The sequence below is a fragment of the Macrotis lagotis genome, chromosome 2 (genome assembly GCF_037893015.1).
Source record: "Macrotis lagotis isolate mMagLag1 chromosome 2, bilby.v1.9.chrom.fasta, whole genome shotgun sequence".
NCBI classification, from domain to species: Eukaryota; Metazoa; Chordata; class Mammalia; order Peramelemorphia; family Peramelidae; genus Macrotis; species Macrotis lagotis.
In genome coordinates this window covers 301,535,994-301,563,661 of record NC_133659.1, presented here as the reverse complement: position 1 = coordinate 301,563,661, position 27,668 = coordinate 301,535,994, and the positions used below count along the sequence as shown (strand labels likewise).

Here is a 27,668-nt window from a genome sequence, read left to right as displayed (position 1 = left end):
AGTGAAATGTCACATTAATTATTAGGCCCCTGGCACAGAATGGCTCCATTATATTAATAATTAATATCACAACCACAAGAGGTATAAAGAATGGATAATGAGAATTAAAGCATATTAGATATAATTATGGCAATGCACTGAATAAGGCCATGAGCTTGGAAAAAACAATGATGCAGCTTTGTCATTTTCTAAATAATATAATTCATCTTAACAGCTACTGCTATAAATTATTCTTACAAAAAGGCTTTTTTGTGAATTTCAATGATTATATAATTAGAATCATGTTTACCTATAAAAAGTATAAATGCACACACATATATGTGTGTATGCATATATAGAAATATACATACATCAATACATATAGGAGATTACTTAGGACTAGTTATATCTTTTACAGTTTAGTAGTTCACATTAGAATAATACATCTATCTTTAAATTCAAATTGGTGTTTTAAAATAATGTTCAGCTTGTTTCCTTTGAAGTTTAAAATATCATATGATACTGACTCATCAATTCTTTGGTATAGTAAGTAGGTCTGAAATTAATAACATATGTAAACATGGTCTAGTAAATAAAGATGACTTTTAGAAACATGCACTATTTCTGGTTTTGTTGAAGATCCAAAGTCAGCAAATGAATAAAATATAAAACTTTTTTCTAGTCTCTGTCTCAAGACAGAGTAAATTATGAGACTCATTGATAAGAAAAAAGAATCATAATTGTATGATAATTACTAGATAGTTGGATGGTATAGTAGATAGAGTGCTAGACTTGGGAGTCAAGGAGACCTGAATTCAAAAACTACTAAAATACATAATTACTATGTGGCTATAAGCAAATTATTTAACTTATCCATCCTCCGTTCCCAGGGATAATAATAGTCTCTGCCTTTCAGGGTTGTATCAAATAAGATACAATTTTTAAAGGACTTTGCAAATCTCAAAGCAATGTTATTACTTTGGTTGGTGATGTTGTCTTATTAGAATTATATCTCCTTATATTTTCACTTCATATATATATATATATATATATATATATATACTTATATTTTCACAGTTCTCTTAGTTAACATCTCATGAAATTCAAATAAAATCTAAGAGCAATAAGACAAAATCAAAACAAAATAGGCTACATAATATCAATCAATTTTTTAGTGAAGAAATCATGAAATTCTTAATTCTAAAATAGCAATCTCCATATGGCAAACATAAACAAATGTTTTCCTTTAAGAAAAACAATTAAAATAAGCAGTCATGGAAATAATTGTTTATTCAGTTGTCATGGATGAATGGAAAATTTCCCTTAGGAAATTAAAAATGTAGGTGGGAAATTATTTTTTAATAGGTTTTCATTCTGGTGTTGATTCTGAGCATAACTACTCAACAATGATGACTAGTTGTCAATTCTTCCTAAAGAAAGTATTATCTCCAGCTTCTCCTGTTCTCTTTTCCCCCCAGAAAGAAAAATAATATTACCGTTGGAATTTCTAGTCTCAAAATGAGCAGACGAGCTGGGCATCAGCCCCTACCCAGTGTGTATTAACAGAAGACTCAAGGTGAACAGACTAAAGCTCTTCCCTGGGTGTAGACAGTGGGTTGCAGAGGTTGGTTGGAGAGGAAGCTGAGCCAACACAGGGTTGTCAACAAAGGAGAACAGGAGTAGGCAGTTTTCAGAGGTCAGAACATTTGCAAACATCAGGATTGGTTTGATGAAAATAGAGAAATTCAGAAACTAATAAATGAAAAATAAGACTTCCCAGGATTTACCAGCAGGAGAATTAATTTGTTTCTAAGAAGGCAGCATTTAATTTCTTTCAAAGTTTAGAGAGATGCAGTTTTCTTGACTCAGTAAGAAGATAGATGAGATTCAGTTTTATGCTGAGAGTAGCAAACCAAATAGACCTGTGGTGCCAAAGAGCTGATGGAGCCATATTGATCATTGATAAGGGCATGATCCAGCAGAGACAGGCTCAACACTCCCACAGGGTTCTGAACAGTCCAACATCAACCAAGGTTGAAGCCACTGATGAGCAGGAATGGAGGAATCCTTGAATCTCCTGGGGCGGGGGGAGATTATCTCCTCTTGCCATATTAACCTACAAAATTTCAACTGTCTCCATCTGAACCACCTTAGGGAGAGATTTCGAAGATCACCCAACAAGATAAGATACTCGATATGCTGAGGTCCTTTCTCTAGCTGAACTGTCAAGTAATCAAACCCCACTGCAGAGGGCTGGCCATGGAGATCCAATGTCAAATATATTATTGCTAAAAGATGGACTCATGTAAGGCAAGGGGCTCACATAGTGCTCAGAAGAAGTGTTATATGGGCACTTTCAAGGTCTTTCTGAAGAAAATTTGGAGACATCTCTACTTTAAATGTTCATGTGGACTATTTATGACCAAGTTAAGTTAGGGCTTCCAAACTCATCTAGCCTAAGTTGGACACCTTTACCCAGCCATTATGATGTCATTTTTGTCTTCAAGAATGAAGGACAACAACATATGAATGAAAGAATGTTTAACAAATGAGAACTGAGAATATATTTGAGCTTGTTATTTACTATGGTACTTAAAACATCTCAATGTTTCAAAATTATTCAAAATTAGTTGTCATATTACAAACTGCAAAAAGTGAAATATTACTTTCTACAAAAATATACTAATATTTTCCTTGTAATTTTGAAACTTTTGTTTGTTATACACCCAGAATGTACAACAATAAATTTCTATTATTCTTCTGATATATACACATAATTTAAGTGTTACTTCAAGTGAATATATATACCTATATTTCAGAGAGCAGATCTAAAAGTTATTTGATATCCTTTATCCAACAAGACAAATGGAATCCATGCCACAAACATGTTATATGTATGTTGTAAACATGTCATAAACTACAGTAATATTTTAATAATGCTAAAACTTAGGTTACATACCTTTTTCCAGTGACACTTTTTTTAACTAATAAGTCAAATTCCTGGGCCTGGGTCTGACAGATTGCTGAAAAACTGTCTGGTTCTGGCACATTGATTTCATGATTGAGTGAATCAGATTTTAGTATTTCACCATTAAGAATTTTTAGAGTAGGTAAGATTTCAAGAATGGACTGTCTAATGAAAAGACAACAAAATAAAACATAAGCTTTACAAAAATAGTAAAACTTTTCACAAAATGACAATTCATATTTATCTATACAATCTTAATTAGATTGAACTTTAAAGTATTGACTAGCTCTACTCCCTCTCCCCATTCTCCCCAAGAGCAAGATGCAGCTAATCCAATTCAAAAATCAATTTGATTTAGCAAATATTAGTCAACACCTATGATATTTAGAGCATTGTAAAAAGTTCTGAGGGGATTCAAAGACATACATCAAACAGTCTCTACTCACAAGAAGCTTACCTTCTACTAGATCATTTACAAATCTGAAATTGTTTCAATAGCTTTTAGAATTGAAGACAGAACCAAGTTTATTACTTTGATTCAATTTTAAGAGGCACAGTAAAGAAACGCACAGAATGAGTCTCATGGAAAGATGACTCTTATATATTTGTGGAAGGAGGATTCATAAAAATCAAAGTCATCCAAGTATTCAAGTAATGATTAACTACAGTGTCCCTATCAAACCCAGGAACAAGTTTGATGGACAAAGTCAACTTTGACTGGAATACCTGAGGACCTGGGGATTTTGTTCCAGCTTGGCCCCACCTGTACCTTCGATCTTCTGGTTCTTAACCAACTAGAAAGCTTTTTTTGCCAACATGATTCTTTGATCCATCAAAGTATCAAAATTACTCCCCAAGTTGCCTATGCTGGATTGGAACTACACAGAGAACTGTCTATGAATGTCCAGCTTGGCCCCACCTGTACCTTCGATCTTCTGGTTCTTAACCAATTAGAAAGCTTTTTTTGCCAACATGATTCTTTGATCCATCAAAGTATCAAAATTACTCCCCAAGTTGCCTATGCTGGATTGGAACTACACAGAGAATTGTCTATGAATGTTCTTAGGACTGGGGGCTTACAGGCTAACTAATCCCCCCTTTAGCAAATGACACCGGAACAATGCAAAAAGCTAAGGCCCCACCACTGGATTCCAAATGACACGGGATTTTTATTTGTTCATTAATAAAAGGTATTTTGGGAGAGGGTTTGAGAGAGCCATCAGGAACAAGGTCATGGGAAAGAGAATGCTAGTCTTCTAAGGATGTAATGAAAAAGAAACCATTTACTTTCCTCAACTGAAAATGAAACACTGTACTGATTGTCTCTAAGATCACACATCTAGTTTGAGATCTCAGATCTGATGAGCTTTACAATGTTTTTCCCAAATTTCTTAGCAACTTGAAAGAAGAAAAGGAAATGGAAAAGGGAGGAAAAGAGAAAAGAAAAAAATGAAAACAGGACAATTCTTGTACTCTATACCAAAGGGCTGATGCAGAAATTGTTGCTGGTGTTGATCCTTTGGAAGAGGATCAGTGACATCTCAGGTGAAGTCTTGATTTGTAAGTGAACTGAACTTAAGGGAGGCAGAGCCTCACAAAGTTGTAGGCCTCTGTACCCAAGTCATCCAAGTCCAGTAGACCCAACACAAATCAATGGATGATGGTCCCTGGCCTTTCTAAACTAAGGTCTTTCCTAAGTCTCAGTCTGCCTGGGGCACTGTTGGTCACAAAGCATCACTCTTGCTAATCACTGAATTTCGGAGACCTCAGGACTATTTCAACCTGTATGCAGAGAAAAATTCCATCAACATTATATCTGAGAAGATGTCATGCCACCTTTTCTTGAAGATTCCAAGAAATCTTGATCATTTCTAGTCTTATTTGACTCTATGTGACCTCATTTGGGGTTTTCATGGTCAAGCTACTTGGGGCTGCTCAGTCCTATCCATAAGAAAACATGTCCAATTAGCCCATTACATTTTTGGAGAGTTCTAATTTTTAGGAAGTTTTTCCTTACATCAAACCTAAGTTTATGTCTTTACAGCTTCCATGCACTGCTCCTAGTTCCGTCCATTTGGGTCAAATGAAACACGTTTAATGACTCCTCCATGTGACAATTCTTCAAGTATTTGACTCTTTTTCTCTATCGTCAGTGCCTTCAACCCATCCATCAGCAGGCAGTTAGTAAGGGCCTAGTATATACTAATCAAAGATCTTCTCTTACATAGCTGACATTCTATCAGGAGAGATAAAATGTACATATACAAGTATATACAAAATAATACAAATGACATGATCTTGTGACCTCTTAATCAAGGGCATGCTTTTCTTTTTCTCTTGAATGAAAAATGCCATGGTGGAATGCGATCATATAAATGTATTGCTTATCTATAGTACAAAACTATTAAGAGCCTTTCAACATGTGCCAAAAGATTTTGTCTTTAGACAATGGCCCCAAAGCAATAGCTAAAACTAAAAATGAAAAATCTTATTTGCCAAGAATATTTGGAAATTGGGAAGTGTTACTTAATTATATGTCTAATTTACAGCTACTTCAGAAATCAGAAAGACTAAAAGTGACTGGTAAAAGTAGATGATCAAAATAGAAAAAGTAGAACTCTGAGATTTTAGAAAAAGAAAATACATAAAATTGAGAAAAATCAGAGGGAAAAGAAGTTTTGAATTTTTCCCCTCTTTGTTGATTCCGAGATGAAATAATGAGGGGAAAGGGGCTTGCAGACTAAAAATAAGTAATTTCAAATAAAGATATTTGTATAAGTTTTCTCTTATATTATTTTTATAATACTTCATTGCAGAATGGTGATCTTTTGTTCTGGAAGACAATTTATGAAGCATGAGTTCTAATAAGTAATACACCAAGATAGATTTTGAGTAAAAGCTCAGAAATGAACTTTGCCATTGAAGGACAAACTTTACTAAGGGCAATGAAGCTCTCCAATAGTTTACCCAGAGAGTGATGAAATTTTTGGCAATAGCAACTCTTATGGACTATCTCCCAAAATATAAAGAAATTGTAATTTGCACCACTATCAAGTAGCCACCATGGAGGAAATCAGAGCTCCAGGAAGTAATAAGTTAGATGCCCTAACAAAGGATAGTGTACATTCTAGTAGTAGACCAGAAGGTTGGGGTGATAAGACTATAGAACTTGGAGCTAGAAGGAGAATTATAAGAAGTCCTCATCCAACCTCTTCATTTTATCGATATGGAAACATGTCCAGAGAGGTGAATATTGACTTGCCAAAGGTCACACAGGTAAGTAGAACTGTGCCCAAGAAGCAAATCCAAAATTATATATAAACCTAAAGAATCATAAATAGCGAGTTATTTCAGGTCTTAATTACCCTAAGTCATTTTGGGGCATGCCCCACTTGAAAACAATGGAGCATTCTGCTAGAAGTGTTTCACTTCTACCCTCAGTTTTTTGCAAATTGATGAGCTATATAATCACCAAGAAGCTGTTTGAGAGATTGGTAACTAGAAACTTCAGACTAACAGTGAAACCTATGTATACTTACACTGCTATCCATGACCATTGTAATGCTGTAAATCCATGGAGAAAGAGAGAGAAGGGAATAGATAAAAATCAAGTTCAGGAGGGGGAGTAAATCTATCCAGGTGAGGGGAGTGAGTAGATATAGCCAGGTGAGAAGAGCAGATATACCCAGATATGTCTAAAGCCCTCTACCATCCATCTATTCCCCCATCACTGATTGGTTGAGTTATCAGCCAGTATTAGACAATGACATTATGACAACCACCACTACAAGCTTGTTGACCTAATTAATGGTGACTGGCACCTTAGGCAGGCAAAAAAGATAAGAGCTAATAATAACTAACATTTCTACCACCCTGGGAGTTAGATGGCATTGTTAATCCCCATTCTATAGCTGAGAAAACTGAGGCAGAATTTAAGTGAATTATTCAAGGTCATACATCTAGCAAGAGTCTAAGGCGAGATCTGAACTTGGGTCTTCCTGACACCAGGACCAGAACTTTATCTACATTGGTTGCTGCTATTAGTTGTTTTCAGTCATATCCAACTCTTCATTACCCTTTTTGGGTTTTCTTGGTAGAAATACTAGTTTGCCATTTCCTTCTCTAGCCTATTTGAAAGTTGAGGAAACTGAAGCAAATGGAGTTATATGATTTGACAAGAATCACACATTTATTAAGTATCTGAGGCTGCATTTGAACTTAGTTTTTCCCGAGTACAGGCCTGGCACTCTATCCACTGAGTCATCTAGCTGCCTGTCAACATGTTCAAGTCCCCAAACTATTTGAACAAAATTGTAACATGTTTCTGAGATTACCTATTTTCATCTTCTTAGGGGTTACTGTGGATTCAGACTCAGTATGTGACTGAAGTGAAAATCAAGGAAGGGATCATAGCATGATGAGTAAATCTGACACTGAATTGGAGGAAGTCACTCAGTTAAAATCAAAAAGTCATTTCTCATAACCTAGTGATTAATGGTTTTATTTTAAAGTAAGCTAATTTCTTAGAGATGGAAATAATTGTAGAACTCTCAAAATAAAGCTTAAACTATTTGAAAAGCAGAAATTCCAAATACTTAGGAGGGAATCAAAAAAATGAAAACTGATGCAATCTGAAAATTCAACTACAAGAACATTATCTATATATACTTTTGTCTTGTGGCTTGCTTGTATGAGGACAAACTCAAAGCTTCTTTTAGTCATTTGTTGGGATGCTAGGTGAATCTTAGAAGAGGTAGAGGTGTGACTCAACACGACAAAGAGACACCAAGCTTTGCCTCTGAAAATTTTCCCCATTCAATCACTATATGAAAGAACTGAAAATGTTTATGGTTGGAAAATTGGGGGATCGTGGGCAAAATAGCTATTACATGACTATGTTCTATTTCAGAGATAGGTTATAGGGAATGTTCACCATACACTAAAGTTGAGTCAGCCACAAAGCTCAGTAATCTGGAATTTGAGTCCAAAGAGAAAATTCCTAGCTAGCTATGAGGCTCCTGTCCATTGTTTTAAAGACTTCTGTCCCTGACCTAAGTTGAAAATGAGTGATCTAGCCAAGCCCTTGAAAGGACTAAGGGATGGAAGGCTTTTGTTCCTGGTCCAAGATAAGAATTAAAAGCAAAGAAAAAAATTACTTTTTAATTCAGAGAGCATGGAACTGGAAAATGAAAGAATGGTGAGTACGTGCACCAACTTGGCAGTGTCACATATCAACTTAACCTTAACTAACACAGATTGACTCTTTCACACAACTAACATTGTGCAGTCTCACAGACTCCTAGAGTTTTGTTTTGTCTTTTTTAACAAAAGATATAAATATAGGAATTAGGATCTGTATTTTAAAATGTCATGCAACTCATTGTAATTGCAAAAGACAACTTTATTATTTGAAGCATTGTTACTTTGTCATAGGACTTTGACAATAGATTTCAAGATTTAAAAAAAACACTACCTGTACTTCAATATATTTTGTACTTCCATTCTCAGTTGACAGCAACACATTGCCTGCAAACTTGCAAATAGAATGTATAGAGCTGCAATCAGATATGCAACTTCAAGAAAAATTTATTTAAGTGTCTCCACTGGACTTTTTAAAATTGTACCTGCCTAAAGAAAAATATTCAGTTTTTCACAAACAAGGACTATTTATGATTTCTCTTTTGGAGTATGTATATTTTTAAGCAAATTTTTTTCTATATGAAGCATACAAAAAGTAAAAAAAACAAAAATTTCAGATGAGCATCTTGAAAATATTCTTCACAACACTAAAAATTCTTATCAAAACAGATACAGGTGCATTGCTATCAAAAATGCATGTCTACAGTTCCCATTAAAAATGGCATATTCTCAGTGTTGGAGAGGATATGGAAGATTGAGATATTAATGCACTATTGGTGGAATTGTGAACTGATTCAACTATTCTGGAGGCAATCTGGAATTATGGCCAAAGAGTAATAAAAATGATCATTTTCTTTGACTCAGCAATACCAATACTAGGTCTATATCCCAAGGAAATCATAAAAAAATGGGAAAGTTCTACATGTTCAAAAATATTAATAGCAGTTCTTTTCATAGTGGCAAAGTATTGGAAATTGTGGGGATGCCCATTCATTGGGGAATGTCTGAACAAGTTAAAGCATATAAATGTTATGGAACACTAATATTCCGTAAGAAACCATGAATGGTCAAACTCTAAAGAAGCATGGAGTGAGTTACAGGATCTGATGCTGAGTGGAGGAAGCACAACCAGGAGAACAATGTACTCATTAACATGATAGATGCTGTTCCTCTCAGCAGTTCAAGGAGCTAGGAGAACCCTAGGAGATCTATCATGGACAAGGCCATTTAACAACGCCATCCACATTCAGGGGGAAAAAATTAAACAGAATGTGAATTTATATTATGTCCACTTTTCTAAAACTTCTCTCATGCTTTTCCTTCCTATCTCATGGTTTTCTTTCTTTTCCCCTATGTCCTAATTCCAATATAAATGTGTTGAATACATATGTACATGTAGAATTTTTACCAGACTGTTCATTACCAGGGAAGGAGGGAAGAAGGGAGGGTGGTAGAAAAATTTGTAACTTATAAATCTGCAAATAGATAAATGCTGAAAAACAACCATAACAATAATTGGAAAAATAAAATAAAATGTCAATTTTTAAAATGGCATGCTATTTTTGTTTTAAAAGAAAATGTTTTATTACATTATTATTCATTTTATTATATTTTATTACTATATTATCATCACAAATAAATATTAAATTCTATATGTGACTCTTTTGTAGGGTGATGTGACCCAGATATCAAAAAGATTGGACACTTATATCCTAAAACTATCTAAAATCATTATTTTCAAAACAGAAATCATTTTCTTCCTCCTCTCCCAAAATTCTCCCTCTTCTGAGCTTCTCTACAGCAACATTATCCCTGTCTTCCCAATCCCAGAAATAGTCCTCAACTCCTTACTCTTTCTCTTCATCTATTCAGTATCAAATCTTAACATTTCTATTTTCTCCACATTGCTCATAAATGCATATCCTTCTATTCACATAGCCACAACCCTCCTCAAAATTATCTTTGCAATAATCTTCAACTTTGTTTTCCTGCCTCAGGTCTCTCCCTGTTCCAATTAATTCTCCATTCAGTTGCCAAGGTACTTTTTTCTAAAATGTCAGTCTGAGCATGTCATTTCCCTAACCCTGTCTCCCCAGGAAGTTTCAGTGACTCCCTATTACTTCTGAAATAAAAAAACAAAACAAAACCAACACCTCTTGTTTGGCATTTAAAGTTCTTCATAAATTGAGCCTCTCCTACCTCTCCAATTTCCTTACACTTAACTCCCTTCTATGCATTCCATCATGATTAAACCACCTACTCTACTTGCTTGGTGTACTTGAACATCTCCCACCTCCATATCTTTGCATCCCCTGTGCTTGCAATGCTCTTCTCTATGATCTCTACCGCTTAATTACCCATAGCTTTTTTTTAGGTTTTTTGCAAGTTCAAATGGGGTTAAGTGACTTGCCTAAGGCCACACAGCTAGGTCATTATTAAGTGTCTAAGACCGGATTTGAACCCAGGTACTCCTGACTCCAAGACCAGTGCTTTATCCACTACGCCACCTAGCCACCCCAACCCATAGCTTCTTTGCAACTTTTATGTCTTTTCATAAATTCTCCACCTGTCAAAGTTCAGCTATACCTATCCCTTCTAATCTTCTATATCCACTCACCTCTTCCTGTCTTTACATGTTTAAAAACAAAAATAAAAATAAAAAACCTTACCCTGATCAAACCTTCAAGCTATTATCCTCCAGGTTTGACTCTTGAACTACAGTTTGGCCCCAAAGATTCTGTCCTGAGTCATACTATTCTAATTTCTCTCTAATTTTCCCCTTAGTGATCTCATTAGCTTTCATTTATTCAATTATCACCTTTATACAAATGAACCCTACATTTATATATTTAACCTTAATCTTTTACCTCAGTTCAAGTGCCCAAGCACCAACTGTCTCTGGCCCATTTTCAACTACATGTTTTCTAGGTACCTCAAACTTGACATGTCCAAAATAATTATTTTTTCACTCCTCTTCTTAACTTCCTGTTTCTGTTAGGGTATTATCATGCTTCCAGTTATCCAGCTCTGCAATCCTAGAATCATCTCTGACTCCTCTCTTTCCTTCCCTCACACCTTATATCAATCACAGTAAAATGGATCTCCCTGACCTCAGTTTCCCATCAAACGAGTGCAAGTCCTCATCATATTTCTCTGAACTATTACTGTATCTCCTAACTGATATCCTTTACTCTAGTCTCACTCTAAATTCAATCCATTTTTTTTAACACAGGACAGGTTTTATTATATCATTTCCCTGAAGAAAAACAAACAAAAAGCAAACAAGCAAAAGGAAAATCTCCAAAGCCTTCCTATTGCTTCTAGGATAAAATGGAAGCACTGTCCTTTTTTTTACTCTCATAAAGCATATTCTTCCTGAAAAATATGGTAGAGATTTTCATATTACAAATGCTTTCATGTTTGAGGGAGAAAAGAAAATTTTAGAAGGGATCTATATTTCCATTAATTTTTCCAGTTATTTTTCAATGATTTTAACAAATGCAAGCTTGAATCTCTACTACTTTAAAAAAAATGAAAAAAGCAGTAGCCCAAAATCCAGATGTTTGCATAATCCCCCCCTCCCGTTTTAGAGTGAATATATTTGAGGAGAAATATATATATATATATATATATATATGTATATATGCATATATATGAAAATATATATGTGTGTGAAACAATTTCAATTTCTAAAAATTCTTTGATTTTTATTTGGTAATTATAATAACAAGGCCAATCAAAAGAGGAAAAGCATGTTGAGGATACAAATTCTCTGGATTTATGGAAAAATTTGTAGGGATACATGAATTCCTAAATTTTCAATTAAATTTTTGCCATTGACCTAAAATGCTCCCCAATCTACAGAAACAAAGTAACTTTTGTGAATACTCTTAATACTAATGAAAAGTGGTTCTTTTTCAAATTACCAAATGATTCTCCATGTAAAAATCAATTTGTTCATCCATCACATAAGCAGAAATAGAAAAATGTTATTTTATCAAATGAACCTAGTGATTATAATGCAGTCTGTTTTTGCCAAATTAAGCCTCATGAGGGTAGGGGTGTTATCTTGCTAATTGATCTTTTTCTCTTCAGTGCCTTTTATATAGAAATTCTTAAGAATTTGTTAAATTCTTTTAAAAACTATATATTTCATCCAATTACATATTAAAATAATTTTTAATATTTTAGTTATGAAATCCAAATTCTATCCCTCTCTTCCTTCCCTTTCCCCTCCCTGAGATGGTAAACAATCTGATAAACAAATGCTGAGAATAACTCTATCATTCATAATTTTTCATCATACAATGTAGTTGGTCCTGCTCACTTGACTCAACATCAGTTCATCTAAGCTTTTTCCAAGTTTTTCTAAATCCACCTGTTCATGATTTCTTACGAAACATTAGTATTTCATCACAGTCATATTAAAACAATATGTTCAGTCATTCCCCAGTTGATGGGCATCACCCTCAATTTCCAACTCTTCGCTTCAACAAAAAAAGCTGCTATAACTAGTTTTTCCCATTTTTATGGGTCCTTTCCCCTTTTTATGATCTCTTTGGGATAGAGAACTAGTAGATATTGCTGATCAAAGGATATGGAAAACTATATTGCCCTTTGGGCATAGTTCCAAATTTTTATCTAGAATCCCTGGATCAGTTCACAACTCCAAACCAAAAATGCATTAGATTTCACATTTTTTCCACATCCCACCAACATTTATCATTTTCCTTTTTGGTCACATTAGTCAATATGATAAATGTGAGGAGGTACCTCACTTTTGTTTTAATATACATTTTTCTAATCAGTAGTGATTTAGAGCATTTTTACACAAGTAGAAATAACTTTTATTTCTTTGAAAACTGCCTGTTCGTATCCTTTGACTACTGATCAACTAGGGAATGACTTGTATTCTTTAAAGTAAATCCAGTTCTCTAAATAGTGATATAAATGATAAAAAAAATTATCCCAGTTTTCTGCTTTCTAATTTTTATTGCACGAATTTTGTGCAAAAACTTTTTAATTCTGTATAATCAAAATTATCTATTTTGCATTATCTATTTCATCCTGTGACTCATTCAACTTCTCCTTCAAAACTTTAGTTGCTATGCTATTTGGTGCATGTTTTGTATCGATATTATTTCATTGTTTATGGTATCTTTCTTTTTAATTATATCTATTTTTACTTTTGCTTTATTTGAGCTCTTGATTGCTACTCCTGTCTTTTTTTTTTGCTTCAGCTGAAGCATAACAGATTCTGCTCCAGTTCCTTATTTTTATTCTGTGTCTCTGTGCTTCAAATGTGTTTTTTTCTTTTAACAATATGTTGTAAGATTCTGGTTTTTAATACATTCTGATATCTGCCTCCATTTATGGGTAAATTCATTCCATTTGTATTTATAATTATGATCACAGTATGATTATTATCCCTACCCTCTACCTCCTCTCAAGTATTTTATTTCTGATCAACACCTCCTTTCTATCAGTCCTTACCCCTCTCTTACCCCAAAACTTGTTTCCTACAGATAAAATAGATTTTTTGTATATAATTGAATGTGTATGTTATTCTCTTTTGAGTCAATTCTGATGAGTTACTTTTGAGCTTTCCCTACCCCCCACATTCCCCTCTATTATAATAGTTCTTTCATGATTCTCTTATATTTCAGTACAATCTTTCTCACCACTTTATTTTATTATGGTGTGACAGGGTAATTATCATATCAAAGTCACTTTTTATTCAAACCTTCCTCCTATGTATAATTATAATTGCCCTTGTAGAATCAGAGTCCTTAAGAGTTATAAATATTATAGGAATATAAAAGTTTAACCTTATAGAATTTCTTAGGTTTTCTCTTCTTTTTTACCTTTTTATGTTTACCTTGAGTTTTGTATTTGAAGATCAATTTTTTTATTCATCTCTGGTCTTTTAATTAGGAATGCTTAAACACCTTTAATTTCATTACTCTCACCCCTCTGAAGAATTATACTCAGTTATGCTGTGTAGGTGACTCTTAGATGTAATCCAAGTTCCTTTGCCTTCTGATATATCATATCCCATGACCTCCACTTAGTTAAGTTGGAAGCTGTTAAATCCTATGTAATCCTGACTGTAGTTCCACAATTTTTGAATCATTTCTTTGTGGCTGCTTGGAGCATTTTCTCCATTATCATTAGAATGAGAATAGCTAACCTGGACATTTTCCCATCTTGTCATCCTTATGTGAAAAAAACATTTTAATCAAAAAGAAAAAAAATCAGCCGATTTATATACATGGCTATGTTGAAATCTCAGATTTGCAAAATTTGATTCTTTAGTGGTGTTTGTGAATTCTGTTAAAACACTTTCCTCTTTCTACTTCCTGTTAATGCCAAAGTAATACTATCTGATCTGACTGCATTTGATATATTAGGATAGTACTTCTTGGATTGACCTTGAGTTTATAGTGAAGAATTGTAAAAGTCAATGTTGAGTAATGGTACATAAGAAAGTGCCGAATCAAGTTGATTAATGCAAAAAAAGAAATATCTTAATGTTATGGGATCTCACCACTAGTTTTTCCAGCTGGGCTTCTCCTACTGAAGGGCAAAATCAATATTTCATTTAGTGAAAACTTCCTGGTGAATATTCTGTCACTTAAGAGGTTCTATTAATCATCTCTGCAATGAAACACATTCTCCCATAGGAGATTTCAGACTGATCCTAGGGTTTAATTTTTAAAAAGTGATTTCTTAGTATTTCAGTTCTGTCGGTGTTATCGCTGGCTGGACATGAAAGAGAGAAGCCAATTGGGAAATTTTACAACTAATTCCTTTGTTGGTATCAAGGGGTTATGTAAAGTTCATTGGAACATATTGCCTGAAGTTAATAGTTGATGCTGTATCCAACAGATCTATATTTTATAGAACCCTATATAGTCTAAATTCTCTAGATAAATGAATCTCATGTCAAATCATGAAAGCTACATTTTGCCAAATGATCTATCTGGGTTGCAACTAGTTTTATACTGTTCAACTAAATCTAGATATTTTTTAATATTTATAATGTTTGTATATTTACTTTCATTACTAAAAATTTAAAATTCCAAATCATCTATATTTAGTAAGATAAACAAACCTAGTGACTGTTTAATTCAAATCTTTCATTCTATAAATGAGGAAACTGATGCTAACAAGGCTGAGGTAATGGCCAAAGTCATTTAACCTCCTCTAGGCAGATTCAAGACTAGAACCCAGCATTTCTGAGGATTCAATTAACGCTTCTCTCTTTCCAGCACACATCCCTGCATTCAGTGTTCCTTTTCTAATATAACACTACTTTGTCTGCATTTATACTTTTATATTTCATAGATTATGTATCATTTTGATATATTTTATATAATATATTCATAGGTATTTTATATATATATATATATGTAATTTATATATTATAAATTTAAAAAACCCCACTAAGCATGCAAATACTAATCAACTCTTTCTAAACACTGTTCCACTACAACACACAACACATACAGTATATACAGTTAGTGGGCTATAGTATCTGGTCTACATCTATTTGTTTGTTTGTTTGTTTTAGGATTTTGCAAGGCAAATGGGGTTAAGTAGCTTGCCCAAGGCCACACAGCTAGGTAATTATTAAGTGTCTGAGGCCAGATTTGAACTCAGGTACTCCTGACTCCAGGGCTGGTGCTCTATCCACTGCACCACCTAGCCACCCCAGGTCTACATCTATTTAAGCAAAAAAGTTACTATAATTGAATGTCAACAACATTTGTAGAAACACATTAGTTATTTACACTAAAGATCATCTAAATAACTATATTTCGAAATCATGTTCTCCCAGGATTAAACTACTAGAAACTAAAAGTAAAAAAATCAATCAATACATTAATACATGAATACATTTGTAATATCATGTGTTTTTAATTATTGAAAGATAGCTTCATCAATAGAGAGACAGCATGGTACAAGAGGTAAAGGAACAGCTTCTCAAATTGCTGTAACAAAATGATTTATCTTTATCTCAATCTCACAGTCCATTCTCACAGAGAAAATTAACTTTCCATACTTTTTTCAAAAGTTATTCAGCATTCTTGTGAATAAGAAAATATGAGAAACTATAGTGGACTATAGTGAATAAAACCCTAGACTATCAGGTGGGAGGCCTAGTTTTCAGACTCCAATTATGATATATACCTCTTTTCATTATGATTCCCATTAAATTGAATCCCTGTTATTCACATCAAATTAGAAAAGTGTGTTCAGATTCTAAGGGCAGGCTGATCCTTGCCTCAACTTTCCAACCTGAACCTTCTGGTCTTGACTTGATGGAAATGTCCCAGTTCCTGAAACAGTTTTAGGAATTAATTCTATCTCAAAGACCAATCATATTTTACACATTTGGGGGGTTCCTTAGATTGTCAGAGGAAACGTGTCTATACTCTGACGGTAAACTGTCCAACTGTAGAGGGTGGGCTCTGAAACTGGTAGCAGCAGAGTCCAAATCTGACCTCAGACACTAATTCACGTAATCCTTTGTGCCTCAATTTCCTCATCTGTAAAATGAGCTGGAGAATGAAATTCCAGTAGGGATCACAAAGGGTTGGATATGAATAAAATGACTCAACCACAACATGTACAGCAAATTTATCTTTAAATCATAATTGTCTGTAAAAATGTTGTATGAATATCACCTCAGAAATAAGAACAGGACACATAGCAAATGCTACAATTACAGCAGGGAGAAGCGCTCCTATAACTGGCCTTGCAGTTCAGTAGTACTGGGGCAGTCACTGATGATACGAGAATTACCAGACTCGAGCAGGGTAGGAGGACCTTTTTTTCTGCCAAGAGCCATTTGGATATTTATGACATCGTTCATGGGGCATACAAAATTATCAACTTAAAAATTTAATTCACCCTAAAAAGCTCCTAGATTTATTGACTTCTGAGTTCCACCTGCAGTTGCCCTGGCAATGCCAGATCAGTGATTTCTGTGCCTTATATGATGCACACGTTCTGCCCTGCCTTCTTCCCTCCCAGCAAACTGGGCACAAACTGAGGAGCAAAATACTTATTAAGACTTCTGTTGGGGCAGCTAGGTGGTGTAGTGGATAAAGCACAGGCCTTGGAGTCAGTAGTACCTGGGTTCAAATCCAGTCTCAGACACTTAATAATTACCTAGCTGTGTGGCCTTGGGCAAACCACTTAACCCCATTTGCCTTGCAAAAAAAAACCCTAAAAAAAAAGACTTCTGTTTATGAGCCAGTCAGACACATGAACAGTTTAGAACTATTGCCTAAATTTCAATCCCTAAAATAAAATTGAATAAATTTAATAAAAATACATATCTTTTCCTTGAGATCCCTTCACTTTTTGTACCAATGAAGATCAGAGAATTAAAGATTTGGAGCTGGAAGGGGCCTCAGGAGACATTTAGTTCAACACCCTCATTTTACAGAAGAATCTGAGGCCTAGAGGTAGGGAAGTGACTTGCCCAAGGTCACACTTCAGACCACAGAACCACTCTCTCATTCAGTTCTGAAACAATTAAACTTCTCTCACTTTTCAGTTTCTTCGGATGGTTTTTAAGACCTTATGTCAACTGAAAATTCCCTCCCTGACTTTTCCTTTCTTGTGCTCACAGGTAATTTCTACTAAGAATGTGAGCCCTGGATTCATAAACAGAGACACAAAGACCAAACCTTGGCAGCCTGCGCTTGGAAAGTGGATATCTTGTGATAGCTTTTGAACTGTTCTTCCTCCTCCAGTGCATTCTCTAAATATCACCAGAATAATCAAATATCTTCAGAGACTCTCCACTGGTCCCAAGATAAAGTACAAAAGCCTTACCTTAGCTAGGTCTTCCACAATATGACTCCAATTTATCTTTTCAGCCCTATCTCCTAACATTTCCCTAATGAATTCTTCTCCTCTATCCAGCCACATTGGCTTAATAACTGTATATTGGCTTAATAACTTAGTTTAGGTATGCCTACCTTGAATTTTGCCTTCTGCTCTCAAAAGTACTCTCTTCTCTGCCCATTTTACTTTGGTCCATCCCTCAAGGTCCAACACAAGTCCAACTTTCTCCAATTTTTGTCTTACCAGAACTTCTAGAATATTTCTGCTTCATATGGACTAAGAGAAGCAGATCATTAGAGCAAGAAAGGATTTTAAAGTTTATTTCATCCATATTACTCAGGATATAGATGATGAACACAATCTCACACTAATACAACCTATGGTGGAACCAATATTAGGATCCTGGCCTACTTACTCTTAAATCTTTTGACTATAGTACATTTTCTAAAATTTAGTTTTCAATGAACAAAAATCTTTTTCTGCCTCAAACTAGGAAAGCATTATACTTTAAGTGCATTTAGAAAGGACATTGATAAACTGGAGAACAGAACAACCAGAATGGTGAAAAGCCTTAAGTCACTGCTACCTGAGCTTCAACCAAAGTAAATCAAGTTGTTTAGCTTGCAGAAGACTCAAGGGAGAAGATAACTTTCTTCAAATACTTAAAAAGTTCTCATGTGGAAGAAGGATTAGATTTGTCCTATTTAGCCAGAGCAGGCAGAGCTAAAACTAGAAAAACTGAGTAGAAGACGGAAAGAGATAAATTTAGGCTTCATATGGGGGGGGGGGGGTTCCTTACAGTTGGAGCTGAAAAAAAAGTGGAATTAGTTGTGTCAGAAATAGGAGGTTCCTTCTGATAGATGTCATCAGATAAGGACAGGAAAATCAATTGTTGTATACAATGAAGTGAGAACTCTCTCAATTGTTGTATACAATGAAGTGAGAACTCTCTTTGGAGATGGGGATTGGACTACATGTTCATTAAAGTTTCTCTTGATATTGAAAGTGTCATTCTGAGAATCTGCAAAATTCTCAATATTCAAATTATCATTTATACTTTATGCCATATTGCTTATTCTTATTTTGGTGTATGATTATAAATTGAATATATATATATAGGTATAACTAAAATATATATGGATATAAATTCTCTATCTTGAAAGCAGGAATTAAGTTTTTTTTTTCTTTCTATAGTCCTAAGGACCACACCCTTAATACACTAAAAGCTCCATACATTTTTGTTAATTAAGAGTAAATATAAGTGACCTGGAAATATTTTTAAATGGAAGTTGGAAAGTCATAAATTAAATACTAAAAGAGAAAAAAAAAACTTTTACAGAAAGCTACAGTTTTGATTATATTCTGGCCTGTCACTTAGGAAAATTACATCTGCTTCCCATTATTTATATTTTTCTTTTACACTAAAACAAAAGGAGCTGCTTCAGAACTTTAGAGAATAGAGGAAAAATCATCTCTCCTGTCAAAGGAAATATCTCTATTGGGGATGCAATAGAGATGTTTCACTTACTGTGTGTTCAAATCTGGTCTGATTCTAGCCAAATTTGGATCAATTGAATTTGGCTCAAATCCAAGTAACCAGACCAGCTGGTTTGGGTCAGATGGTCTAAACCAGCTCTAGACAAAATATGTAAGAAAGAATCAGTTCCTAGATTCCCATAAGGTTCTTCTTGCTATACAGTTGATGATCAAAAATAAACAAAGGGATACTGAATCTCATAAAATCCCAAAGCTTACCATAAAACAGGTCCCTCTCTCCATACCTTTCTCTTATCAAAGAATGTTGGGGAAAAGAGTAAGGAATCAGTTCAGGAATATGAAGCTATGCACTAGAAGATGATCAAGTTAAGTTGGAGTCATAAGGATAGTTATTAATGGAAACAGACTGCTTTTCCTATATTTCTCATTTTCTGTGTTATACACAAATCTTTAAGTTTGACCTAGAATGGAAATGGCCTAGACATGAGATAGAGCAAAAAAAAAAGTTAGTAGTCTCACAATACTAATTTACTTATTGAATAATTTTCCTTTCTCTACGATAGACCCGGATGGCTTTTGTCTTCTGATCCAAAAAGAAAGGTTATATTTTTCTCTGCACTAGATTTCTTCTACCCTGGAGTACGGACTTGCAAGTGTGTCTGTACCAGAGGACAGTTTAAGGGAATTGGGACAGGAAAAGGGGGGGGAGGGTATCTAGTCTATGAAGAAGTATTTTTCTTCCAAGGAAGGAAAAAACAAAGACAAAGAATAAATGATCCATTCTATAGGACTATCATAGTGATGTTTACTGAGTGGCAACTTTTCTCATCTCACTTAATCCTGTCTTCTTTTAATGACTTCCCTGGATTTTAGGGTTTGATTTGTCTTTCCTGATCAAAGGGGGGGGGAGGACCCATCTGCTGTTCTCCACATTGTATATTTCAAAGACTCCAGACTACAATGATCTTGACCCTACAGGATCTAGGGACCATGTTTAAAGGTTTAAAAAATCAGACTAAGAAGAATCATAAAAACCTATTAAGTTCCAAATTTGTGCAATACATTAGCTACAAAGGGAACTTGCAGTCTACCAGAAGGATTCCCTTTCATTTGAAGTTATGTCTTTTCATAATCAGGAGAATATGAAGGGTCTTATATGGAGGAGGGTAGCACCTAAGTTTTGAAGGAGTCTTGCAATTTTAAGAGGTGGAATTGAAGAGGAAATGCATTTTGCAAGAAAGAAGATGGAATGACCAGTAGGCTAAGTTCATTGGATAGATAATCCATCAAAGAAATATCAGCTGATAGAGAAAAGACATGGTGACAAGTGAGCTCCTGCTAGTAGGGAATTCAGGCAATTTTTAACCATGTGACCATGTCTTTTATTTCTCCTTTCTTGATAAAGGGTAAGAGGAAAGGACTTTTGTTGAACTGCAAAAGCTTCCGAGGATCCTCTAAGGACCAGTTGAGTGTGTGGCCAATAGATAATTAAACTTGGTCACGGCAACTCAAGAAGATGGCCAATAGTGCATGCACAGATGTCAGTCTGCTTTGGTGGACTATATAAAGCTGAGCAAAGCATAACTATTTCAAGTATGGAGAGGAACCGACATCTTATGTTGACCCAAACTGAAGGTCACCAACTCCCGGGGAGGGGGGAGAAAGAACCTTTTATAAAATTCCTACTTTGTAGCAGACACTATTCTAAGTACTTTTATAAATATTATGTCATTTTGATCCTCACAAGAAACATAAGGAGGTGAAGTGGCTTGCCCAAGGACACACAGCTAGTATTTGAGGCAGGATTTGGAATCAAGTCTTTCTGACTTTAGAACCATGCTATCAATAGCTGCCTTCAGACTGCCAGTCTCTAATAGAACACTTGGTTCAAATGTCCTCTAGACCTCTCATTCTTACCAAATCTTAAAAAGCAGAATTCATTTCTCTTCTTTCCCAAGCTCTCCCCTCTTCCCAGGCTCCCTGTTACACTAAAAGGACTCTCCTATTCTTTTGGTCTCCTTAGTTTACAACCTCAGGATTATCAGTCTGTTGTCATATCTTTATCCTTCATCTTTATAATATCTCTCAAATGTATCCTCTGCTTTCCACTTAACCTGGTGCCATAGATTCATGACTTTACGAGTTTTTGAACTTAGATTAATAGTGAAATTTATTTTTCCCTTTAATTATCTGAAGATATTCTGTGAAGTATTCTGTAGATTTCACCAGATTGCCAAAGGGGTCTATGTACCTGTTCTAAGGTAAGGGATCGTTAGAGGTCTTTAAGTAGAAACTGAATGATACTTTGGGGTGGGGAGTTGGAGGGCTCAAAAGAAATTCTTAGTCATGTATAGGTTAAAACTAGACAGCCACTGAGATTTCCCCTCAGCAATTAGATTCTGTGGTTTTTGGAGAAGTTTAATCTATATAAAAGTTTCCACAATGGATAATACAAAAGAGCACTGAAACCAACTGAGTCACTAAAAACATGAACTCTTTTTTGGCTAAGTAGAGAGGAATGAGAGTCAAGCATAAAGTAGCTTAAGAATACAAACTCATTTTTAAAAAAAATTATTAAGGACAAAGAAACATCATACACAGTTTTTGTTTGTTTTTAGCTTCATTGAATTACAAATGGAAATTGTGGTGAAGATGTGGGGAAAGGAAACCTGCAGAGAGCTTGGCATGTTCTCATCTCCAGACATCAAACTAGAATAGGCACCAAGATAAGAGGAATGCTGATATATAGAGAAGAAGGCAGTATGGGATGGTGGAGAGAGAGAGAGAGAGAGAGAGAGAGAGAGAGAGAGAGAGAGCGAGCTGCCCTCAGAGCTATGAATACTTGTTCTCCAAAACTGTCTCTTAAACATTCTGGCTGAGCCTTGAAGCAAATTGTTTAACCTCCTGGTGTTTCAAATAATTCTTTAAGATAATAAATTGTAGGGGCAGCTAGGTGGAGCACTGACCCTGGAATCAGGAGGACCTAGGTTCTCAGACACTTAATAATTATCTAGCTGTGTAACCTTGGGGATGTCACTTAAACTCCATTCCCCTGCAAAAACAACAACAACTAAAGACTATAAATTGTAGATATGATATTCATCTGCATGGGTAGAGAAATTTTTCACTATAAGAATGAAATAAAAAATTATGTAAACACATTTTTTAAAAACTGTGTAGACATACTATATGAATAAAATTACAAAACACTAATTACAAACATTAAAATAGATCTAAATAATTGTGGAAATATTAATTCTTCATATAAGCCACATCAATGAAATAAAAATGACAGTATAATCTAAATTAATTAACTAGTTATAGTGCAATTCTAACAAAATTACCAAAAGATTACTTTGAAGAACAAGAAAAAAAACTAACAAAATTCATATGCTGTAACAAAAGCTCAAAGGAAATAATGAAAGGAGTATAAATGAAGGCCTAGCAACACAAAACAGCAATCATCAAAACAATTTGGTACTGGTTAAAAAACAGAGATGTCTATCAAAGCCAACAGATTTGCTCCACAACACACTAAAACAAATGAAGCCAATAGCCTAGTGTTTGATAAATCCCCAAACTCCACCTATTGGGGATAAGAGCTCATTCTAAGAAACAAAAACTGCTAGAAAAATTGAAAACTGTTCTGGGAGAAATTAGGTTTATGCCAACATCTAATATAATATACCAAGATAATCTCCAAATAGATATATGATATAGATATAAAAGGTCACATAAACAGATGAGGAACAAGGAAGAAATTACAATGGAGAACAATATACAGCGAATGGTTCATAACCAAGGAAGGAAGAGAGAGATCAGAGAAGATAAAATGAATGGTTTTCATTACATTTAATTAAAAACTTTTTGCATAAAAAATCCAATGCAACTAAGATTAGATGGGAAACAGTTTAACGGGAGGAAAAATCTTTGTAGCAAGTTTTTCAGATAATATATATATAGTGTTACTTTTAAGATATATCAGAAACCAATTCAAATTTATATGAATTATATCCATTTGTCAATAAATGAAGAGAAAAAATTAAACAATCTAAGCAAAAGCTCTTTAAATCACTAGTTGGAGAAATGCAAATTAAAGAAACTCTGAAGTTCCATTTCACATACTTGAGACTGGCAAAGTTGACGAAAGAGGAAAATGACAAATGTTAGAGGGACAATAAGAAAACTTGTTGAGTTTCGAACTAGTATAAGCTATTCTAGAAAGCAACTTGAAATTCTGCCCCAGTGGTTAACAAACTGTGTGTATCTTTTGACTCAATTCTACAGGCTAGTTGGCCTATATCTGAAAGAAATCAAAATGAGAATAAAAGGTACTCTATAGACACATAAAACATTTGTATAACATCTTTTAGTCATAGTAAAGAACTGGAAACTAAAGGAGCTTCCTTTATTTGAGGAATGAATGAATATACAGTGGTTTATGAATGTAATAGAATACACTGAAAGAAATAATTTCAAAGAAACTCAGGAAGACTTGTATGAAATGATGGATCATTAAAGTACACAGAATCAGGAGAACATCAAAATGTTCTAGAGAACTGATTATCAAAAAACAGAATGCTACCTACCTCATAGATGATGGACAAATATGTGGAATAAGAAATATTTTTAGAAATGGCTAATATGGAAATTTGTACTGTATGAATATTCTTGTTAAAAGATTTTAGCTTTCTTTCCCACCCTCAGAAGAAGAAGGGAGGAAAAAATAAATGTTTGACAATTGAAAAAATAAAATTTAATTTTAAAAATATGAACTGAAGATTGTAAAGGAATGTTTTACTTACCTCCAATTTCTTTCTTGGAGAAGTGGATTTCCAGTAAGTGATAGATCACAGAGATTAAAACATGCATCAAACCACTTGGTGATAGCTTTAAGATCTACATAAAATACTGCAGAAGTTAGTGTACTAGAAAAATTATGTTGATGTTGACAAAGTCAAGAATTATTTTATTTTTCCTTATATTTTAAGCAGTATTAACATAAATATAAGCTATTCCTCTTTAAAGGGCTATGAAGATTTTAACAAAAAGCATTAGTGAAATAACAATAAAGCCATGTAATAATAAAGTTGTACTAAATTTTGATAAGTTTAACTTTCATCTTATTTCATTAGAGAGGCATGAAAATAAAGCAGAGAGCCATGCAGAATCTAGAAAATTATTGCTGTTATTTCATTAATACAAAAAAATTCATAGAATCAAAATCACAGAATTGATAGAAATTCCACTCGAAGGGAACTATAACATCATCAATAAGGTCCAAGCCAAATAGAAATAATAATCTGTTCAATAATTCAACAATGAATTGGTTAAAAATACTACGTTAAACAGTGGGGATACAAAAAACTACATTGCTACAACTGTATTAAGCTTTTTTAACTTTCTTGACATGCCACTAACTCAAAATCATGTGATGTAAATATCCAAGATTTTGATCACACATTCTGCCGTCTGATCCTTCCTTTCCCATGTTATACTTGTGCTACTGAACAAATGAAGACTTAGAAATATTTGAGGTTGTATATTTTCCTCATCCATTCTTCCAAACTTACCTGAAAGGCAGTTGTTGCTGACATCTAGTTTTTCCAAAGAAACAAACTGGAAGAGTGGCACAATTTCAGTCAAACTGAAAGCAAAAGGTTAGAATAAATGTTAAAAATTCTAAACAGGAACAGTGACATACTCATAACAACACTGGATGGATCCTGAGATCTCTTCCACCTCCCAGTCTATGAACCTATAAATAATGTAATTAGTAACTATAATAAAAATAATAATAATAATAATAATAATAATATCAAATTAGCAGTTAATGTATGGAATAATACTAATATATGGAAATAATAGTGGTGGAGAGTTTGGGAATTTTTTTTTGGTCTGTTATCAGTTTTTGTTTTTGTCTGTTGTTAGGCTAGAGTTGTCAATGAGGAAACTCCTCTACCAATGCAGATCAATAACTATTCTACTACTTAGCAGAGAGTGATACTCAAAGTCCTTGAAACAGTAGAAGATACCAGAGGATTTGAAAAAAAAAATCTTAGATTGTACAAAAAAAAGTGAATTACAATTTACTGAAATGTCCTTATTTTCTCCTCTGAAAAGACTTTGGAATAGGACTTGAAAAATTACTGCACAGAATAAGAAAATGGTAGATAGTTGTGACTGGTGCTAATAGAAGTGAGACTCAATCAAAGAGTTTAGGGATCTGCTGAAATATTATACTTATATTGAAGATAGAAATTTTCATTACCTTGCATCTATTTCTTAAATATTTTTTAAAGTGAATATAAGGTAAGAAAATGTTTTTTTTTTCCAAGCAGAAATTCTTATGAGCTAATCACAGTTAACATTATCTACATACAGAGTCACATAAACATGTCTGTATGTGTGTATACATACATATATAAATATATTTAATATATGTGCACATAAATTTATGTATAACAGATTTGCCTATTAAGTTAGAATGATCCAGGTTCAAGTTCTGCCTCTTGTCACATACTGGCTGTGACTTTGGGCAAGTTATAGAACCTCTCAGTTCTCTGGACAATTCTCTAAGACTATAAATTGCAGGGGCATATAGGTGGTGCAGTGGATAGAGCACTGGCCCTGGAGTCAGTAGGACCTGAGTTCAAATCCAGTCTCAGACACTTAATAATTACCTAGCTGTGTGACTTTAAGCAAGTCACTTAACACCATTGCCTTGTAAAAACCAAAATAAATAAATAAATGAAGAAAGCAAGAAAGCCTATAAATTGCAAAGAAGAGATCTGCATCAAAAAAGGGAGTTTCCTCACAAAGGAATTTTCTGATCCAGTACAATCACATATCCATTCCCTATTACTATCCCTAACTGCATAGCTCCCCAAATATTCAGAATTAGTGACTTCCTCTTTATTTACTTCAAATCAACTCTTTTTACAAAATTGACAACAGTGATCAAGGCACAGCATTACCAAATTGAAACATCCTTTCCATAATTTCTTTTGGTGCAAATCACCAGTAGACAACAAAAGTAAAATAATTCTATGTAGAAAAAAATAAATAAATAAATTCAGACATTTAATTTCCAAGATATGCATGCATTTATACTTTAATATATAATATATTATTTCAGCTAAGAATCAAAATTAAGAAAGATAAGCTCAGTTAGGTCTTATGAACAAGAGAGGGGATATTTCCTTTGCCCATTTTCTTTTTCTTCACTTGTTCACCAAGGTCCTATGCTTAAATCTCTCCCATGTATTTTTGAAAGCTCCATTTTTAGTTTTTCCTGAAAAAGGACCTTCTGTTGAGAATCAAATCTCATCTTTGACACTATTTTCCCCCACCATACACATGCCCATTTCTCATCACTCGATCAACTTTCTCTCCTTTCTCCTTTTCCTTTTTTTCCAACTTGTATTATTTTAAGGCCAGAAACCTACAGAACAGCACCATCACCAGGGGCCTATACATAGTCTGGCACAATGCTAACCCTTGTATTGACCTTGACTGTGATGGGATACTCTCCTGTTCTGCATTACCAAAGCAACAGGAGATACTATGGACAAAAAACAGACTAAACAGTGCGCTGGGCTGAAGATCACCCTGAACATGGGCTACTCCAAGCACAGGATTACTATTCATACATGAATAGGATACGGGTTACAAGTGCTTTAGAAGCCAGCCGCTGAAAAAAAAAATAACATCAGGGAGGAACTTAGAGAGAAACAGAGCAAAGTTTAAGTCATGGCCGTTGTAATTCTCCTTGAATTGTGTATATATCGATTAATTAAGAGCATACTTGAAGGCTCTCCATTTTTCTACATGACTACCATATTCACTAAGTGCAGAACAACTTCTCAAAATCAAACTGTTGAAAAATTTAATGTTCTTAGGGTCAAGTTAATTGATGCCACTAAATTAAAAGTATGGAGATGTCACACTCTAGGTAATTAGTTGAAGTTCAAGAATCCTTTTCTTCCCAGGTTTATGACACAAATCAAGTATATTTTTGATCCTGAAAAGTTTTCCCTTTTGTCTCTTCAGTGTTTTCTGAATTTCTAACTCAATTCTGTTATTTTCAAGAGGCTTCAAAAAGGCTAATAATAATCAAGAGACCTAAAAGTCTTCTGTATTCAGTTTCCCTCTTATTTTCAAAGATTCATGTTTTTCAAATAATGGATAGATGATAATCTACTGGAGACAGTAAAAGAAAAGT

At 34.2% G+C, this 27,668-nt stretch overlaps 1 protein-coding gene and 1 long non-coding RNA gene across 4 annotated transcripts in view; one reads left to right on the top strand and one right to left on the bottom strand.

The window, feature by feature from the left end:
* LOC141515171 (uncharacterized) overlaps window positions 1–18,904 on the top strand; it is a 38,542-nt gene extending 19,638 nt beyond the window's left edge. The window contains exon 3 of the long non-coding RNA XR_012476234.1: window positions 17,730–18,904. This is a non-coding gene — a long non-coding RNA (uncharacterized LOC141515171). The remainder of the gene's footprint in view (window positions 1–17,729) is intronic.
* LRRIQ1 (leucine rich repeats and IQ motif containing 1) overlaps window positions 1–27,668 on the bottom strand; it is a 252,049-nt gene that overhangs the window by 154,026 nt on the left and 70,355 nt on the right. For all 3 annotated transcript variants that reach the window (XM_074226532.1, XM_074226531.1, XM_074226533.1), the window contains exons 13-15: window positions 25,018–25,091; window positions 24,250–24,343; window positions 2,939–3,112 (exon numbers count right to left, since the gene is read on the bottom strand). In XM_074226532.1, coding sequence (XP_074082633.1) covers window positions 2,939–3,112; window positions 24,250–24,343; window positions 25,018–25,091 — 342 coding nt within the window. The remainder of the gene's footprint in view (window positions 1–2,938; window positions 3,113–24,249; window positions 24,344–25,017; window positions 25,092–27,668) is intronic.